Raw genomic sequence first — 20,660 nt, forward strand, 5'->3', positions numbered from 1 at the left:
CCGTGATGGTGCTTGGGGCATGCACGAATGTGCGTGTGCTTGTGAATCTGGCGAGAGTCATGTGCACGCCTGCACTAGTGACCTTCTGTCTCTGCTGGGGGCTGTCCACACTTGTGTCTCATGTGAGCCATGCATGTGGCTGCTGTTGAAGGCAGCGCCTTGTCTGTGGCAGCCTGTGTAGCTGGCTGTGTCCATGTCTTCTGAGCAGCAGGTATATCCATCAGAGTCCTCTGAACCCAGGCACCAGGCTGGGCTCCAGCAGCTGGGCAGTAGGGAGTCCTGGGCTGGAGCTGCTGGAGGCAGCAGTCGCTCCTAACATCCCTTAGCATACAGTAACGATTTTTAAAAAGCAAACAGCATTATTCTGAGGTAGATTGAAGGAGAAAATACTGTCTTTCTACAGAGATCATCTATTTTTATTGAAAATACAATGGAATGAGAAGCCCTAAACTCTTAAAATAACTACTGAAATAAGGTTTTCTGAAAACAGCCTAATACAATATTTATTATGTTCCACTTGGTATATGCAAAACTACATAATGATACTGATATTATAAATCACTGTAAGTTGTTTAGATTTGCTGAGATAAAAAGCCTAGTGCTTGTTAAATACGACCACATTTTCCTGTTTGGTGATTTTAAAGATCCAGAAAACTGTCCTTGACAAACATTGGAGATTCTTCTTTGTAGTAGCATGCCCACTGATGACAGCAAGAATAATTTCCAGTTACATGTTCTGTGAAGACTGTTGCAAACTATTGGAAGTTAACGCAGTTGTAGCATTGTGTATGTTGATTTGTTTCCTACAGGACTGAAGAGGGAGGAGTAGAAAGGTGTAATGACACTTTTATTTCCTTGTTTAAGTTCTTTAGCAGACAGTGCTTAACTAAAACAGAAGATCTGGCATATTATTTTTTCAGTATTCTTTTTGCATCTTGAAGTAGTTTTCCATCCTATCTATACCTCTGCTTAAAATGAAAACTATAGGAATTAAATATGAAAATTCAGTCTTCTAGTAGAATGCCTAATTGAATTTTATGTTGCTATTTAAAGGTGAAAAAAATTGACTCAAGCCTGTATGAAGATTTTAAAAGCCATTATTTTGGAGATGAAATCCTGCACCGCCTAGATCTTTGCTCCATGTTGAAAAAAAAGCAACCGAACGGTTACTACTACTGTGAGTCCTCTATTGTTTTTGGTAAGTACATCTTCTTTTTCCTCTTATATCAATTGTGTCTATAAGTTATATGCCTGAAAAGCCATTTTTTCCGCAGTGTATGTTAGGTGATTCTTGTAATAATATCCATGGAGTCTGACAGAAGTCTATCCTTTAATCCTCACTCTCCAAGAACACTGTGCAGTGCTTATTGCTGACAGCTGAAGTTTATTTTCAACTGTCTGTCCCCAGAATCCAGTTCCATTTCTCATCCTAAAATGAGTGTTTAAGATAAGTGAGATGTATCACTCTCCAGAGCTGCTCATCTCTCTGTTGACTATAAAGACAGCCTGTGTGACTAAGTTAGATTAGATGCAGTAATTATAGATGATTAAATCTAAGTGAAATGTCTCTGGTTTGGCAGAGATGTGACCTTGCTTGGACTATATTCATATACAGAGAGAATTTCAGTGGTACAACAGATTTCATAATTGTTCAGAATACCATCAAGACTTTAAACACTGCACAGACACCTTGGCTAGATCATTACAATGCTAGAAATCACAGTTGTGTCCTCTTGCTTTATCTGAACAGAAGCTTCACATCCCTATGATTAATATTCTAGGCTTATCTTCTCGTTTCTGCCACAAGTCATGTATAGCTGGAACTTCAGGTGGTACACATAGAAGGTCTGTGGACTGAGAGACTATGGGATAATGGCTTGTACAATAAACCTCTCTGTGACGGTTAGTTCCCAGTAGCTGATAGTGGATCTTGGGCCTGCTATTAGTCATATTAAGAACATGAGTTAAAACACTCTAAGTGGAATAACTAGGGAATGTTGAGGATTTTTTCTTAAATGCAGTCACCCCTTTAAATCTAGGAGTATATTGTGTGATGTGTTGGGAATATTTTTAAAAATACCATTCCTGCACCTGCACAACTTTAAGAAATCAAATGACATGGGAAGATGGTCAAGTAGTAATACAAAACACAAAGTTTTTTATATTAATTGCTTTTTTCACCTGTCCTAATTAGGCTGATTCTTTATATATATCATGTTAGAGGTGAGTCTCAAAAGACGGGTTTATAGCAGGGAACAGATTATGGTCTTTGGAGGTCAGTTTATATTTTTTCTTCTTTGTACAGGTACAGCTTGGTTTTTATGTTTTTGGGATTTTTTTTTTTGCTGCAGTCATGTCAAAGGTTGAATGTAGTGGTGTTAGAAGACATGGGATACTGAAATTCATACCGAAAGTTCATGTGAAGACTTAACTTTGTCTTTTTTCTTTAGAAATAGAAATTTAGAAATAGAGCAAAACTCTATTTGGCATGTCGTCAATGAGCAATAGCTCCATCTCAACAGTATATGGACTGTCTTAATAAATCTTAATAAAGCAAAGTCTTAACTTTGACCTACTTAAGGAAAAGAGATGATCTGTTCTTGTATGGATCCTCTAATAATAGGAAAGAAATATGAAAAATCTTTTACAAGGAGCCGCAACAATAAAACACTTTCTTAAAGACTATGATAAATTTGCTCTCATACACCTTGCAACATTTTCCAGATTTCTGTTAATAAGCAGAAAGAGAAAAAAAAAAAATTGACCAGAAATCATTCCAACAAGCGAATTATTCAGTGGATCTAACATTTCCCACTCCAAAGCATACTAGCCTTAGTAATAAAAATATACATGACGAAGGAATGATCATACCCTCAGAAAGAAAGAATAAAACATGCAACATCTTCTAAGGGAAATCTTCTAAGACCGTTGCCATCCCAACTAGCTGAATAGAAATGACTTCACTGGAATCTTTTCTTGTGTGGACAGTTTTAAAGGAAAGCCCTGTCTTCATCCTCAAATAATAATATGGAATCTCTCAAAGATGAAAACTTCTATTTGTTATGAAGATACATCCTTAAGGACTAAGAAATCTCACAAAGATGAAAATTTCTATTCGTTATGAAGATACATTGTTAAGGACTAAGAAATCTCAGGAAGATGAAGACTTTATGAAGGTACCGTGTCCATCCCCAAATTCTGCAAAACCTCTAAACGTATGGTGAGCATAAAATAAAAGGAAAACTTCTGATCCAGGTACCTCTTCTAGTTGAGCTAATTTTGATGGAAAGACCTAACTTTCAAAGGCTTATAATTGACAGAAATACATGCGAGTAATGCATTATACTCCATTTTTCCTAAGCACATACTGTTTTTTTCATCATCGTAAAAACTATATCTGGTTAATAGGCAGCTTATATGTGGTTATACTTGGTGCCTCGTCTGCTGTTTTTCAGCTGCTTTTCAAGACCTGGATTCTTAATGCTGTCAAAACTAACACTATGTTGGAGACAAAGGGCGTTCGTGAGCAGTTAGTACTATTTCTAAATACCTGTTGTTTGGACTAGCTTTACATAAATACCGCTATTAAAAGTTAGTGCTGGTTCCAGGACTCCATATAGGGCTTTGGTGGCAACTTGGTTTCTCCCGTGTGGTAACTTGTTTCCCTATGCTGCAGATTGCAGGTGGAAGTGCTCACTGGTCTTGAGGACTGTTTTGAGGATGTATGATTAAATACCTATACAATGCTTTAAACATGTCAGGCACTTTGCAAATGCTAAATACTATTTCCTGTTAATGTTTTTGTTTGCACTTCGGGCCACCTTTATTTAGCTTAGGTAAACTGTTACAAAACAAATCAAAAGCAGTACAGAGGAAAAAAACGTGTAGGATGTCTGTTTAAATTAGTGACAACACTACTGCAAAATCCAGACCAGTCAAAATTAAAGTGAGATATATTTATACCTATCTATCTGTCTATATTATCATATTCATTACCTTGTGTTATGCATATCTCATAGTTATGTTTATTTCTATGTATATAACTATATATCTAATGACTTCTGTACATGTTTGTACATTCAGATATGTATTTATGTGCATCCAAAAGCTTAGCGAAATAGAAATTACAAGATTATTTAACATGGTATAAAATTTTTCATTTGGGTGAAATTGAGGCTTCACTATTCACAAATACACTTCAGAATAATTTGGAACATGTATCTGATTAAGGAATTTGGTAAATAACTCATTACAAATAAAAGCTGTTTAGTAGTATATTTGGTAGATATTGACAGTGTTCTTTTAAAACATTTGTTTAAATCTCTCTTCTTGAACTTGTCTTGTTACTGACATCTCAGAATGCTAAAATGAGACAGTCAGTCTTTCAGCTGTCTTGTGAATATGAGTCCCATTAAATGGTTTATAACAGCAGTCAATCAACTGGTATTCAAAGCAAGAATCAGATGCTTGTTTTGCTTTAACTCAATCCTGGTGTGACAATGCGTAAAGAATTTATGGGAAGTGCATTTTCACAGTCCAAACAGGATTCTCCTCTGAATTATTTTTACATGAGTACTACACCTGGCTTTCTCTAGCCATGGTATTTGAATGGATGTTCCTCACTGATACCGCATTAAGAAAGTGTAGTATTATTATCCCCACTTTTCTCAGTCCTATATGGAGATAAATGCATCTTGCCCAGATTCATACATTTAATTTTTCTGGATTTGTACACGTTAATATCTATTTATCTAAAGCCAATAGGAGAAGGAAAACAGCTATATTGGAACAGTGTTTAAATGACTTATTTTTTAATTTCAGAGAAGAAGAAACTATATTTTAATGAATTTTGAAAAACTAGTTTTAAGATGTTTTAAAATGTGATTTGAATAGGGTTTTTAGTAACTATAGGTAGCTAGGTTATTAAAATAAACACAGGAGGGAGTTAATGCAGTTTTATTAATACATCAGAAACAGTGAAATTTGAAAATTACTTAATACAGACAAAACACTGTATTGAGCTCTAGTTCTTTCTACGTGTACGTGTACTCAAGCATCTTCTTTCCTTGAAGTGCACAGAAAATACAAAAACAGTATTTACTTTTTGTTGCCTGGAGTTCAGACCAGACTTGAGTGTTATTCATCTAGTAAGATGAAAAGATCTAAAAAGGGATCAGAGCTAATGTTAGAAACAGAAATCCATATACAACAAAGAAGAGTTGCATACTACCATAGCTGATAAGTGCCACAACACATATCAGCTTGGTAGCTGTGCATTTTAAAAGCATGTTTAAAAATATGGGAAGCGTAAAAGCTTGATATGAATAAAGGCAGTGGTGAAACACCTGCTGAGCTGCAGCAATATGCACAGCAGGGTAAACAGGCTTTGACAATATGTTACGGAGTAGCATCCACTATCTTTAGCAGAGCCTGCAGACATCTGCACCAGAAAATTTCTCTGCATCTCCATGCCAGCACCACAGGGTATGTATTCAGGAGTTAAAATTTGACGTGACAGTGACAATAATGTTGAAGCTTCATCCTCAAAGTAGAGTTCAGTTTATTCTTTAAAGCAAACAAACCAGCAAGCCAACAAAGTGTCCTTCTTCAGAGCATCCACCTCATGGCAGCTGTTGTGCGTCACTTCAAATCCCAAAGAAGACCAGTGAATGCTGGAATGAGTTGAGCTTCTCAATATATACTCCTTCACCTGAATGATTGGTCAGTTCTTTGTATCATGGTGAAGATGTTCAATAGACCCTCTGACCATAAAAGGGAGCATTATGTAAATCTTCTTATGTTAAATATGCCTTTAGCATTAAGTATCTCACTTAAATATTTTCAGGATCCATTCATGAAGATTTTTCTAGACTTGTTTCGAAAAAAAATTGTTTATAGTAATATAATGTAAAATGAGATTATATACACATTAAAGAAAGTTATCACATGCCAATGTGCATTCAGCCTGCAAACTGTGATAAGGTTCTCCTGAGTGGCTAGTAAGGAGAAGTTTATATATCAGACTTCCTCTGTGCTATCTCTGAGGTAGAGAAACTTCAAGAAGTCTGTTCCTTGGTAACCACCCAGCAGGTTACTCTGACTTTCTGCACAGCCAGAACTCATATATCTGGAATGTGTGCCAAGTTGGAGGTTAAAGTGCTATTACAGTTCCCCTTAACCCTTGCAATCTAGCAGTAGCAATATGGAAATTGAAATATCAGACTACAAACATCTGTTTTATCTGGATAAAAGCATAATAACATGGTAAAAGGTAATGCTTCTTGCTGCTCAAATTATACCTCAAACAGGTGCCTTTTTAAGTAGCCAAACATTGGTGGGTCGATTTACATTTCAATGGAACTATGTACAAGTTTGGTGTCCAGTCTGACCTTGTCATCAAGGTACCTTCTGCAGTCTCTCTGAAATGGGAGACACCTACAGAAAGTCATTCATCCCATCCTAAAATGTGTGTGTAAGACAGGCAAGATCTAAGAGGTGTCTAAGATAGGCAAGATGTGAGTCTAAGATACGCTACTTGAACAGTTGTTAATATTTGTTAATTAGCTTGCTTGTTAATTTTATGTATGTATATATAAAGATAAAAATTTTCAACTAAATGACAAAAAGATGCATTATATTTGCAAGCTTTCTGAGGGAGATCAATAACATTATGAACGGAACATGTTACAAACAAAATTTATTCTTGCAGATTGCTGCTAGTAGGCTAGTTGAATTGTTTAAGTAACTTTTTAGTTGCTTAAACTTTAATAACCTTGAGTAAGGATTTAGTGGTGCAGTTTATGCTTTCACATTACATTTTATGATAGCCAGGCAGCTCCTCAACACCCATGTCTCAAAGAAAAGATGCTTCTGGTCGTACCTTGTATAAGAGCTCTCCAGACTGAAGATAAGATTGTCAGCAATAAGTTTTGGGGATACCCACCAAAAAGAAAGAATCAGAAGAAAGAAGAACGGAAGAAAAGACTCATCTGTACCTGAAACAGAAAATAGATATGATAATGTCACTTTATGAACTTAATACTGAGAAGAAATAGAAGACTGAAAATAAAAGAATTGGAAACCACTTGGTAGTTGGATAGATTGTCAACATCCCTCGGTTTGCTCTTTTTAAAAAATGCACTTACAGTGTCAAGCAAAAAATACAGTTATATTTTGCCTTCATCATCAAAGAAGAAGAGGGCTCAAATACAGTCTGCAATATGAAGTTTGCCCAATTTGTCTGAAATCTTTTTAAAGTGGCACTGGCTTAAATGAAGAGAAAGACTGCTGTTTGTCTCCTTTAGATACTCTCCTGCTTCTCTTTCTACAGCTGGTTTGACCTAAATGTGATTGATTTTATTCATACAGCAATGAAACATTTTCTCACATTTGAAACAGCAATGGTAACCGAGTAAATGTTGTTTTGATTGTCCAGATTCTACATCCTCCAAAATTATGCATATGGTGTGTTGGTTTCTTTTACTCTCCTTCTTACTCGCATGACAGTGAATCACTTCTTCTAAAATAATGAATCATTCTTTGATTTTATCTGTTATCTGTCCTTCTTTCTTCTTTTTCTATAATTTCAGAATACCCCTAGGTCTGTTTCTTTCACTCGTTAATTTTTCTTTCCTTGATAGTCTATTTGTAGGCTAGCTTCTACCTTCTCTACTCTATTAGGTAGTGAGTAACCACTCTTGAGTTTCTTGCATATCTATGGCATTCTTCCTAAATTTTAATTAATAATATGGCAGTCATACTGCTTTTGGATAAAAATGTCTTGGGCAGCTTCCCAGGGGCTATTTTTTAACATTTGAAATTCGTAATTAATTCACTGTTTGTGATGAGTTTATCCACAGCTGCTGCAATTTTGTGCATACAGTATACTAAACTCTTTGCTTACATAAAAAGCAACAGATATTGTGTGCTAATCAGTAAAGTCTTTCCCTGAAGCACTATTTCTTAGCAGAGTCATGTGGTAGAATATTGACTTATAAAAATGATTCTTTTAAACATGGCAGAGAAACACTCACGTTTTAGTTAATAACCTAGAAGCCGGGCTTTTTATGGACTAGAAAGTGGCGATCCAGTGGTTTCTTACACACATCAAATATTTTCCATTCACTACTGAGAACAGGGTGGTGGTCCCCTATTGATTCCTTTTTGCTAGTCTTACATTAAAACTTGATGGATGTTCTCTTAACTCTAGCGACATATCTCATCTTGTATTGCTACATTGGGCAGCTTCTTTTGTATTTGATAATTTTCTGCTATTGAAACATTGACCATTAGTATAGCATTTTTCATAATGAGTTAGCATTTTTATATTAACTTTGTAATACCAGTTAAAAGCGATATTGATAAATTCTGTGTGTGGACAAGGAGGTGAACAAACTGATTGAGAGGGAAATAACCAATGTAAATATGGTTTGAAAGTGGAAATTTTAATTTCAGAATGATATTTCATTGTTTTGAGGGCAAATTCTAATGTTCCTGACTTTGAGCTTTAATGCTGGCAAATGTGTAACAAACTTTTTATTAGAAAGTCACAGGGAGCTTTAAAGACAGGAATATGATGTTTAGTATTCAGTCATGCATCTCCTAATAGTGAAAGTAAGTAAAGCTTTCTCATCACATTCCGTGATTCTGTGATACGTGATTCTGTGATTATGAGGTATGTAGTATTTGCTTTATTGTACAGGGTAATTTGTGCCATTTTCTTTTAAAAATACCATAATGTAATTCTATTCTAAAGGCTATTGTCCTTTTATTTTTCAACAAAAAGGTGTTTGAAGTAGTGATGTGTTTTCATGCCAGAGCTGTTATCGGTAGTTGGAAATAAGTGAAAATAAGATTTTCCACAAATGACTTTCAAAAATATGTGCAGACTATGAGATAAAACTGATGAAGTAAATCTGACAGGAAAACACAAAAGCATATTTGACATCAGTAGGAATGTGATTCATGACTGAAAATTTAGCTGAGTGTATAAAAAAGGCAGAATTGATTTTTCACAACATAACATAGTATGCTATAAAATACAATTTAATAATGTCCAGCAGCTTTTTTGTATCTTAAGTATTTCTGCTTTAAAGACATTTTTCCTCAAGCAGACTTTGGTGTCCAAACAACTAATTTATTGCTAAATTTAATATATTAAAAATACATTGAAAATATGTAAAACATTAATTTCAAGATATGTTAATTGCAAAAAGTAAACAGACCACCTAGGAGGTGAGGAGTAAATTAAATATGTAATATTCTTTCATTGAATAGATCAGTAAAAGATCTAAAAATTACTTCTTATTCTTAAAATTTTCCTAGCTAGGATGTCGCTTTTGTTGATACGTATTTATTGTATAGTCTTAACATCAAACGGAAGGTATGTTTGATTTACCATAATTGAATTAAGCTCTTCTGCAGTTCCTGTGAGGGGGGGGGTTCAGTAGTTCGAAGGACATGGAGTGAAAGGAAAACCAGTTTTCCATTGTTCAAATGTCAGCATTTTTCAATTGTTGATGGTTAGTGCAGATCTGAAGAGCTTATCCAGTGTGCTGCATGTTTACACAGAAAGGGTCTGCTGAGCTTCCTACCTGATCCCTGTGAAGTATTCTAAAATAAGACATGGTTGCAGATCAATAAAGATCAGTACTTCAGGAATAACACAAACACTGCCATAAAAATTTAGTTGTTGAGGAAAAGGGCTTTGTTTTGCTTAATACCACAACTTACGTTTCTCTTTCAAACAGTACTCAGCAATGAACAGAAACAGGTCATAATTTCATTTCCAGTTGTTTTCTTATTCTAGGCTGTACATAAAATATTTTTGGAGCCCCTTGTATTTGTAAAAGTAGTTTCTTTTCAGTGGAAATCATTTCAAGATAAAATGTGACAGATTTTAAAGAAGCATTGTTAGTGTGGCATATAGCGTCATATAGAAAGCAGCAACACACTGTTTTTTATGGAAGTAGTAGAATGTAAGAGCAAGACTACATCAACCACAAGCTAAAACATGCCATTATTGTCTTAACAGTAGTAGTCTGCCAAATTACTTGGAAGTTTTAATCTGTTCCCAAACACATCAGAAAGGGCCATCACAGTACCTGCTGTCTACATAGTATGTGATCTTGTATTTTTCAAACAAAGCTCAAACATTTAAGATCTGAATTAATATTTAATGACAGGAGAGAAATCTGAAACACCTCTCTGTTTATAGGACAGTTATACAGATCTGTTGGATATGAATGTTTGGAGGGTGTTATTCATGAAGTATAGAGAACTTTCTGGGAGGGTGCAACATACAATTCATAAACATGTTGCTTTATTACACAGGTGAAGAGTTTCTATTTCTTCTTCGTGAAGTATGTTTGAGTTTGCATGTAGGCCCTTATTGGTCACCCATCCAGCTGTGGACAGTCCAGCATTGGGCTTAATCCCCCTGCCCAACAGCTTGAAAATTTACCAGAGGACGTGAGTTAGAATAGAACCATTGTAGGCAGAATGGTCCCAAACCTTGCCATTTACAGCCGATAATAAATGGCTAAGCAATGCATAAGAAATAACTTTTTTATGCTGCCTTTCATTCTATGTGAACATTACTCTGCTGTTCCATTGCAAGATTAAATGTGTTAACCACTCATGACATAAGCTATCTGAAATGACTTTAGTGGTTTAAGGTACCCTGCTTGCTTGTGCTGTGGAACAGACAAGGACTGTTCAGGATCAGGTGGAGATGACAATGCTTAATAAAGATGTTCTTCCTAATTCTCAAGTGTTGGCTGCCATCTCTAGGCTGATGCTATGGTGTTTAACTACGTACTAATTTCTACGCAAGCATTAGTAGGTCAGGAGACTTATGTGGCCAAAGCTGTGGTACCAGACGTAGGTCAAACATGCATACGTACTCATACTTACTAGACATACTTACAGACACCTAAACTTAGGCTTCCATTTTTTTAAGTTTCTAAACATGTCTACACTATTTTCTGAGTCAGTGTGGACTCACACCGCTTGCATTCTGAGCAGATATCTGGGTGCACGTGGTTGGCATAGTGCTGAGCTTGACAACTTGAGTTGCCACCATAGGTTCTGTTCACCTGGATTTGGGTCAGCTATGAGTACAGGAAGAGTGAGCTCCTCTTGTCCTCTCTAGACTGCATGGTTTTACTTTAGGTAAATAGCTTGATTTCTGAAGTGCTGAATACTACAGTTGACCCTTTAGCATATACTTTTAAAAACCTCTGCTGTAACTTGTCTTAAAGAATCCTGAGTAACCGTCCACAGCCTGCAGATTACAGCAGAAAGTAATTGCTGACTGAAGACTGTTTAAAAAACCTTTTACCTTTGAAATCACTTATTTAGGGAAACGGTGAAAATACCACAATTGCATTTTAATACCTAGGCACTCTTTCCATAACTTGTTTTTTTTTTTAAATGTTTAAGGTGTTTTGAATCAGAAACCCCAGATACTGAACTTTATTGCTTTAATCAAGAGAACAAACAAAAGGCTTTCTTACACATAAAACTGTTCCTAATTAAATACACTTGGAAAGTGGGTCAAGCTGAACAGGAACAAAGCACTCTTATTCCAAAATAAGAGCGTTCACATATGGAATTATTCAGAAACAGCTCTTAGTACTTTAAAATTCCCAGCCGCTGTTAATCTGTCTTATCTTTCAAATGCAGGCAAGCCCTATAGTTTTCCTTCCCCATTCCTATCTATTCTATTGCAAACACAAAACACATTGGATGTTAAAGATTTACATCACTTGATTAGGATGTTACACAACGTTTGGCAGAAGAGACTTGTTAGTGTATCTTTAATATTAGAAATGTTATTTTCACATGAAAGCAAGTAAAAGCAATCATTATTTTACATGGCAAATATACCTACTTATGGATGTACTCTTTTAGAAGCATATGTTGAATTCTTTGTGATCTTTAGTACTGGTGAATTCCATTTTCTATACATTATAGTTTCCTTTCCTGACATATTACCCAAAATGTAGAGATGCTAATCTCCAAATATCTCAGTTACCATCCATATTGCAGATCAGCTGTTACCTCAGTCATTTACACCTTCCATTTGTCTTGCAGTTATCTAGTTAGCTAGTTATCTAGTCAGAGCTTCTCATACATATTTTTTCTTTTCAGAAATACATAGAGCATCTGGTTTATCTTTCTTCATAGTTCATTACCTGGATTGGTTTGAATGTACTTAGTGGTTATTTATGTTCTTGGGGATAGCTTTTCTTAATTTTGAAGAACACAAAACACATGAAGGCATACTGTTTCTCCAGATGGAATTTAAAATATTATAGTACATTTCTTTCTATATAGGCATAAAAACCACATATTTCAAAGTAAACCTAAATCCATAATTTGAAATACAGATGTGTAAATCCTAATGCCTTAGTTATTTTTAAACTGTTGTAAATAATTTCCTGATAAAGAATCATCTATATTTTTACTGCTTCTCTGTATCATGGGGCCTTTTTTGGCTTATATTACCAATTTTCACTATGATGCTGTAATTATTCAGGTTGCTTATGAGGATCAAGGGCTAAGAGATTTTAAAAATCGCATTCTTTCTGATTGTTTATCTGCCCTTTCAGTTTTAAACTCTCCAATCACATTCAGTCCTTTTCTTCACTTCTTTCTTAGTTTGGGACTTTAGTGGTACAGGGCCAGTAGTGGTGAGACTTACATAATGAAATTCTAAGGAAAAGAACATTATTTTGGAAGAATACTGCTCTGTGGTAGGGTAGATGTAAAGGTAAGAATTATACAGTAGAGTGCAATAGGCGAGTACAAAATATTTTTGAAGATTTGAATATTTTTGAGCTTCTACTTAGCATCCCTCTTGTCTAGACTCTAGATGAGTTGCAATGCTCAAACATGGAATTAGTCAGCTGCATATATTTAATAAGTTTGTCTTTTGTACTGGTAGCTATTTGACTATTGCTTTTTTACTTGAACACTTTTGTCTTTGTTGGTTTATTTAATTTCATGGAAGAATCTGTAAGGGTTGCATTCTGTCACGTGTATACATTTTTTCAATGTAAACTTATATTTGTGCAAATTCAAATGTAATGGTCCATCCGTGCAATTTTTGTGTTACTTAGGTTTTTCTGAGAAGAATATATGAAGTCAATAACAAGAATCTGTGTATGACTAACCAAAAGGAGTTTAGTTCACAGTCATCTGTGAGAGCAAAAGCTGGCTGACATTCCCAGTTCTCCCTTCCTTTCCATTTAGAATGAGTTTTCTACTTTGGTCTCAAGAAAACCTTGGAGCAGAATACCATATGACATGAGTCAGTGTTTTACTGCCTGTCCTAATCTTTTAGTAGAGACTATCTGGCACTTCTCTTCACGATGATGAATCCAACAGATTCACACACAGGCAGCCGTGGTTTAGCTGGTATACTCAGAGTAGAACTTAACAGTTTAGCGCATTTGCTATCTGGAAAAGATTGTACTCTATGTATCAGCTTTCGCTGGTGTATATATGGGCTTAACCTTGTACTTACTGCTTTAAATTACATAGCACATCTCAGATGAAAGCTACGGGGTTGCACATAAATCAGATAAAACAATTCAAACAAGAGGGCAGTCTGAAGGGTCCATACTTGATCTCTGTTTGAAACTCTAGGGAGAGACTGCTGAATTTCTGAAAATAGCTGCTGAAGCTGCATGACGTATAAAGCCAGAGATGGTTCCATAGTCTAGCCTGATCTCTGCTATAGCATGGGCTGTTAGCCCACCTGGCCTTTCGCTGAGAGGAATGGGTTTAGGTAGGCTGAAAAGATGATGCTCCTATGGAGTCTCACAGGTGTGTGGTGCAGGTGTGGAACAAGGACGTTTTGTCAGTGGGCAAAGCCCTGGCAATGGTGGAGAATTAACTGCTTGGAAGACTAAGCTGCTTTCTCACCTCATTGGCATGGAAGAAGCTAGAATTCCTCTGGGCATCAGTCTTGGTCATTGGTCTGACTTCCTGCAATGTTTCATACGTGTGCACTAGTCAAGCACTTAAAATTGAGGATTCTCTGCACTGAACCTGGTTACTGATGAGAGCACCCTTCCCTCCTCCTGCGCCACTCATAGACCTTCTTCCCACTATGGCTGATATTTTCGAAGGACTGTTGGCTGTGAAAGGAGAGGATGTATTTAAGGATATATTCAAATCTAGAGATTCCTTTTCTGGAAAGCTTTGAGGTGAAATGTGTTATTTCAAAGGAAAGGGAGTCGGGGTTAATCCTTTTCTTTCAGAATATTTTTTTTCTTTATAATCTGAACAAACAGATTGGTTAAGGTGTGTTCCTTGGTTAGCTGTACAGTTTACTAAAGCAATGTCGTGGTTTAACCCCAGCCAGCAAAAATAAACGCCACGCAGCCGCTCGATCACCCCCCCCCGGTGGGATGGGGGAGAGAATTGGGAGGGCACAAGTAGGAAAGCTCCCGGGTTGAGATAAAAACAGTTTAATAATTGAAATAAAACTAAGTAGAACAGTAATAATAAAAGTGAGAACAACAACAATAACAGAATACACAAAGCAGGCAATGCACAACACAACCGCTCACCGACCGCCGACCGCGTGTCACGAACGGGGGGCGAGCCCCCCCACACACCTGGTTTTTATACTGAGCATGATGTCACATGGTATAGAATACCCCATTGGCCAGCTGGGTCCACCACCCCGGCTGTGCTTCCCCCTCCCGGTGCAAGCATCACCCAGCAACAGCCAAAGCATCAATGGGCCATCAACGCTCCTTTCACACCGAACCCAAAACACAGCACACCCCCCAGGCTACTGGGAAGAAAGTTAACCCTGTCCCAGCTGGAACCAGGACAATATCCACCCCTTATTCTATACCATCTACATCATGCCCAGGTCTCACATTTTCCCATACATTCCAATTAGTCACCGCTCCTTTTCCCTGCCTTTTGATATATACGCACACAGAGATATCATTCCCTTAGTCCATGGGCCATCCCTCTAAAACGTCCGTTGAGTTCATTTAGTCCATGACTTCGGGTTCCACCTGTCGTAACAGTCTTGCAGGGCAGGAGAGATGGTGTGTGGTGTCAGGCTCTTGCATGCGGAGGCCAGTTCTGGGCACTCGTCCGGTTCTATCATTGTTGCACCTTGCTCAGTTTCATCGGCGTTCATCCTAAATTAATCTGGGTGATTCTTACTGTAATACTGTTAATATGGCATATGGTAACCATAAAAGTGATGACATACAGTACTATGTAATAACTAACATCGTACAATTCAGTTCATTGGCTATTTTCACCCAAAATTAAATCCCCCTGAGGTACACACCGGACTTCCCCATCCTTTCTCATCACCCACCAAGTGCACCCAGGTCCCTGAGCAAAAGCAATCCCACGGATGGGTTTTCCCTTGCCAGAGGCAGGAGCAACCCAGACTGTCTTCCCCAGCATATTTCTCATATGCACGACAGGGACTTTATCCCCCTCTACAGCACGTAAGGGTTTGGATTGGGCAGGGCCAGCTCGAGTGACAGATCCCCTAGTGTTCACTAACCAGGTGGCCTTTGCTAAATGTGTGTCCCAATGCTTGAATGTCCCACCACCCATTGCCCTCAGTGTTGTCTTTAACAGCCCGTTGTATCGTTCAATTTTCCCGGAGGCTGGTGCATGGTAGGGGATGTGATAGACCCACTCAATGCCGTGCTCTTTGGCCCAGGTGTCTATGAGGGCGTTTCGGAAGTGAGTCCCGTTGTCTGACTCAATTCTTTCTGGGGTGCCATGTCGCCACAGGACTTGCTTTTCAAGGCCCAGGATGGTGTTCCGGGCGGTGGCATGGGGCACAGGATATGTTTCCAGCCATCCTGTGGTTACTTCCACCATGGTGAGCACATAGCGCTTGCCCTGTCGGGTTTGTGGGAGCGTGATATAATCAATCTGCCAGGCCTCCCCATATTTGTACTTCAACCATCGTCCTCCATACCAAAGAGGCTTTACTCGTTTGGCTTGCTTGATTGCAGCGCATGTTTCACATTCGTGGATAACCTGTGCAATAGTGTCCATGGTTAAGTCCACCCCTCGATCACGAGCCCATCTATATGTTGCATCTCTCCCTTGGTGGCCTGAAGTGTCATGGGCCCACCGAGCTATAAATAATTCACCTTTATGTTGCCAGTCCAGATCTACCTGAGCTACTTCGATCTTGGCAGCCTGATCCACCTGCTGGTTGTTTTGGTGCTCTTCACTGGCCCTACTCTTGGGTACGTGAGCATCTACGTGTCGTACTTTTACAGTCAGGTTCTCTACCTGGGCAGCAATATCTTGCCACAATGCGGCAGCCCAGATGGGTTTACCTCTGCGCTGCCAGTTGTTCTGCTTCCACTGCTGCAACCACCCCCACAGGGCATTCGCCACCATCCATGAGTCAGTATAGAGATAAAGTACTGGCCATTTTTCTCGTTCGGCAATGCCCAAGGCCAGCTGGATGGCTTTCACCTCTGCAAACTGACTCGATTCACCTTCTCCTTCAGCAGTTTCTGCAACTTGGCGTATAGGACTCCATACAGCAGCCTTCCATCTCCGATGTTTTCCCACAAGGCGACAGGACCCATCCGTGAACAGGGCATATTGCTTCTCGTTTTCTGGTAGTTTGTTATATGGTGGGGCCTCTTCAGCACGCGTCACCTCCTCCTCTGGGGATATTCCAAAATCTTTGCCTTCTGGCCAGTTCGTGATCACCTCCAAGATTCCTGGGCGACTGGGGTTTCCTATTCGGGCCCGTTGTGTGATCAGCGCGACCCACTTACTCCACGTAGCATCGGTTGCATGATGTGTAGAGGGGACGCTCCCTTTGAACATCCAGCCCAGCACCGGCAGTCGGGGTGCCAGGAGGAGCTGTGCTTCAGTGCCAACCACTTCCGAAGCAGCTTGAACCCCTTCATATGCTGCCAATATCTCCTTCTCAGTTGGAGTGTAGTGGGCCTCGGATCCTCTGTATCCCCGACTCCAGAACCCTAAGGGTCGACCTCGAGTCTCCCGTGGTGCTTTCTGCCAGAGGCTCCAGGTAGGGCCATTCTCCCCGGCTGCGGTGTAGAGCACATTCTTCACATCTTGTCCTGCCCGGACTGGCCCAAGGGCTACTGCCTGAACTATCTCCTGTTTAATTTGCTCAAATGCTTGTCGTTGCTCAGGGCCCCATCTGAAGTCGTTCTTCTTCCTGGTCACGTGATAGAGAGGGCTTACGATCTGACTGTAATTTGGAATATGCATTCTCCAAAAGCCCACAACGCCTAAGAAAGCTTGCGTTTCCTTTTTGTTAGTTGGTGGAGACATGGCTGTTATTTTATTGATCACATCTGTTGGGATCTGACGACGTCCATCTTGCCATTTTATTCCTAAAAACTGGATCTCCTGTGCAGGTCCCTTGACCTTACTTCGTTTTATTGCAAAGCCGGCCTTCAGAAGGATTTGGACTATTCTCTCCCCTTTCTTGAAAACTTCCTCTGCTGTGTTGCCCCACACAATGATGTCGTCAATGTATTGCAGGTGTTCTGGAGCCTCACCCTGTTCCAGTGCAGTGTGGATTAGTCCATGGCAAATGGTAGGGCTGTGTTTCCACCCCTGGGGCAGTCGGTTCCAGGTGTACTGGACACCCCTCCAAGTGAAAGCAAACTGTGGCCTGCACTCTGCCGCCAAAGGGATGGAGAAGAATGCATTAGCGATATCAATGGTGGCGTACCACTTGGCTGCCTTTGACTCCAGTTCGTATTGAAGTTCCAGCATGTCCGGCACGGCAGCACTCAGTGGTGGCGTCACTTCGTTCAGGCCACGGTAGTCTACTGTTAGCCTCCACTCTCCATTGGACTTTCGCACTGGCCATATGGGACTGTTGAAGGGTGAGCGAGTCTTGCTGATCACTCCTTGGCTCTCCAGTCGACGAATCAGCACATGGATGGGGATCAAGGAGTCTCGGTTGGTGCGGTATTGCCGCCGGTGCACTGTTGTGGTAGCGATTGGCACCTGTTGTTCTTGGACCTTTAACAACCCCACAACAGAAGGATCCTCTGAAAGACCGGGCAAGGTGGACAACTGTTTAATTTCCTCCGTCTCCAGGGCAGCTATACCAAAAGCCCACCGGTACCCTTTTGGGTCCTTGAAATACCCTCTCCTGAGGTAGTCTATGCCAAGGATGCACGGAGCCTCTGGGCCAGTCACAATGGGGTGCTTCTGCCACTCCTTCCCGGTTAGGCTCACTTCCGCCTCCAACACAGTTAACTCTTGGGATCCCCCTGTCACTCCAGAAATACAAATGGGTTCTGCCCCTTTATAGCCTGATGGTATCAGGGTACACTGCGCACCGGTGTCTACGAGAGCCTTATATTCTTGTGGATCTGATGTGCCAGGCCATCGAATCCACACAGTCCAGTAAACCCGGTTGTCCCTTTCCTCCACCTGGCTGGAGGCAGGGCCCCTCTAGTCCTGGTCATCATATTCGCTATCTACTTCTTGTAAGTATGAGTCAGAAGTCCCTTTGTTAAGGTCGGAAGTGGAATCAGCCCTTCTACTCTGTCTGGGGAACTCACTGGAGATCGGAGCAGCGGTTTTCCTGGAAGAACCCCCTTTTGTGGTTGTTTTCCCTTGCAACTCATGTACCCGTGCCTGTAGGACTGAGGTAGGTTTTCCATCCCACTTCCTCATGTCCTCTCCGTGGTCACGCAGGTAAAACCACAGGGTGCCCCGGGGTGTGTACCCACGATGTCTCCTCTCTTGAGCAGAGGGACGTTTGCTCCTAATGGCTGAGACGCTGGCCCGTGCAGGGGGGAAGCAGGACATATCCTCTTTGATTTGCTGGACCTCCTGAGACAGTTTCTCCACAGCAGAGACACAGGCCCGTAGGGAGGAAGAGAGACTTTCTTCATATTGCCGGAGTTGGCCAGCCAGTTCATCCACTGTTTGTTCCTCTCCATCTCTCCAGGTCATTACTGCCAATGAGTTTGCATGTGACGCTGGTGCGCTCCGTACAAACTTCCGCCACATGGGTCGGGTGCATTTGACCTCATCTGGGTCTTTGGATAACTGCTCGTTGTTCAGGTCATCATAAATCACTTCCAGCACGGCTAATTCTCTCAGGTACTGGATACCTCTCTCCATGGTGGTCCACTTGCCTGGGTGGCATATAACATCTTCCTTGAAGGGATACCTTTCCTTCACACCTGACAGGAGTCGCCTCCAGAGGCTGAGGACTTGTGCCCCTTGTCCAATTGCTTTGTCAATGCCCCCTTCCCTAGAAAGGGATCCCAGCTGCTTGGCTTCCCTACCCTCTAATTCCAGGCTACTGGCCCCGTTATCCCAGCATCGGAGCAGCCAGGTGACAATGTGCTCCCCTGGACGACGGCTGAAGTCTTTTCGCATATCTCGCAGCTCACCCAGAGATAGGGATCGGGTGGTCACCATCTCATTTACGGGTTCTGCCTCCTCCTCCTCCTGTTCTCGTGATGGCCCTGGTTCATCTTCATCCCTTACTAGACGAGCTGATTTTCTTGTGCATTTTCTCTTTTGTATAGGGGCGACTGATACTGGCAGGGGTTGGTTCTCTGTCGCAGGGGGCGGAGTAGCTGCCGTGCCTGCCCTGGGGGGTGAGGGAGCCGCTGTGCTTGCCGTGGGGGGTGGGGTAGCCGCAGGGCCTGTTGCTTTGTCATCAGCTGCAGAGACGTTTCCTTCCCCTTGGGGGTTCTGAGTGGTGTTAAACAGGGCTCGGTAGGCGTGGGCCAGGCCCCAGCACATTGTAGTGATTTGTGTCTCCCTGGAATGGCCAGGGTGACAGCATACTTCTTCCAAATATTCTACTAATTTTTCAGGGTTCTTCACTTGTTCAGGGGTAAAGTTCCAGAACACTGGGGGTGCCCATCGCCCTAGGCATTTGCCCATGCTATCCCACTCGCCCTGCCACTCATAACTATCCAACCTTGGGGCAGATCTCTGGATGACATTCTTAAATTGCTTACTAACCTTGGAGAAAACCGCAACAATATTCCCAAGGAGTACCAAGAGATATATCTTAACTACCCAGGGATGTTCAAGGTACTGGCAAGTTATTTTAACAAAGGAGATGAAGGTAGTGAGGGTGCCATTCTCTATTTCCTCCATAAAAAATCTCTCGGAGGAAAAGGTATAATTGCTAATGGTCTCCATGAGGTGGTACCCGAAATGCAGAAACGGCTTCATTACGAATCCCAAATACCAAATAACCCCCAATGCCAGCGTTTTAGTAACAAATCTCCCAGGCAAAACATCATTAATCACGGCAGAGCACAACAGACTACAAAACCCAACTCCAATTTTTAACAGGTACAGTAAAAACAAGAGCATGGTGCAGAACAAACGAATATGTTACCAGATATAAATTCCTTAATATGTTCTAAATAATCTGTCGTTATCTCAACCCTTCGTGCCCCACGTTGGGCGCCAAAAAGGACTGTCGTGGTTTAACCCCAGCCAGCAAAAATAAACGCCACGCAGCCGCTCGATCACCCCCCCCCCGGTGGGATGGGGGAGAGAATTGGGAGGGCACAAGTAGGAAAGCTCCCGGGTTGAGATAAAAACAGTTTAATAATTGAAATAAAACTAAGTAGAACAGTAATAATAAAAGTGAGAACAACAACAAT

General features: G+C 40.5%; 1 protein-coding gene across 10 annotated transcripts in view; it reads left to right on the forward strand.

Annotated features, from left to right (window-relative positions):
* The window catches only part of AKAP7 (A-kinase anchoring protein 7), a 100,578-nt gene that overhangs the window by 39,447 nt on the left and 40,471 nt on the right, over positions 1 to 20,660 (forward strand). For 5 of the 10 annotated variants that reach the window (XM_075145828.1, XM_075145830.1, XM_075145827.1 and 2 more), the window contains exon 7: positions 1,054 to 1,198. In XM_075145828.1, the coding sequence (XP_075001929.1) occupies positions 1,054 to 1,198 (145 nt within the window). Of the gene's footprint in view, positions 1 to 1,053; positions 1,199 to 1,274; positions 3,225 to 20,660 lie in introns of those variants that run through there. The other 5 variants (XM_075145837.1, XM_075145832.1, XM_075145831.1 and 2 more) reach the window with 5 other exon arrangements.

This window comes from Calonectris borealis, chromosome 3 (genome assembly GCF_964195595.1).
Source record: "Calonectris borealis chromosome 3, bCalBor7.hap1.2, whole genome shotgun sequence".
Taxonomy (NCBI): domain Eukaryota; kingdom Metazoa; phylum Chordata; class Aves; order Procellariiformes; family Procellariidae; genus Calonectris; species Calonectris borealis.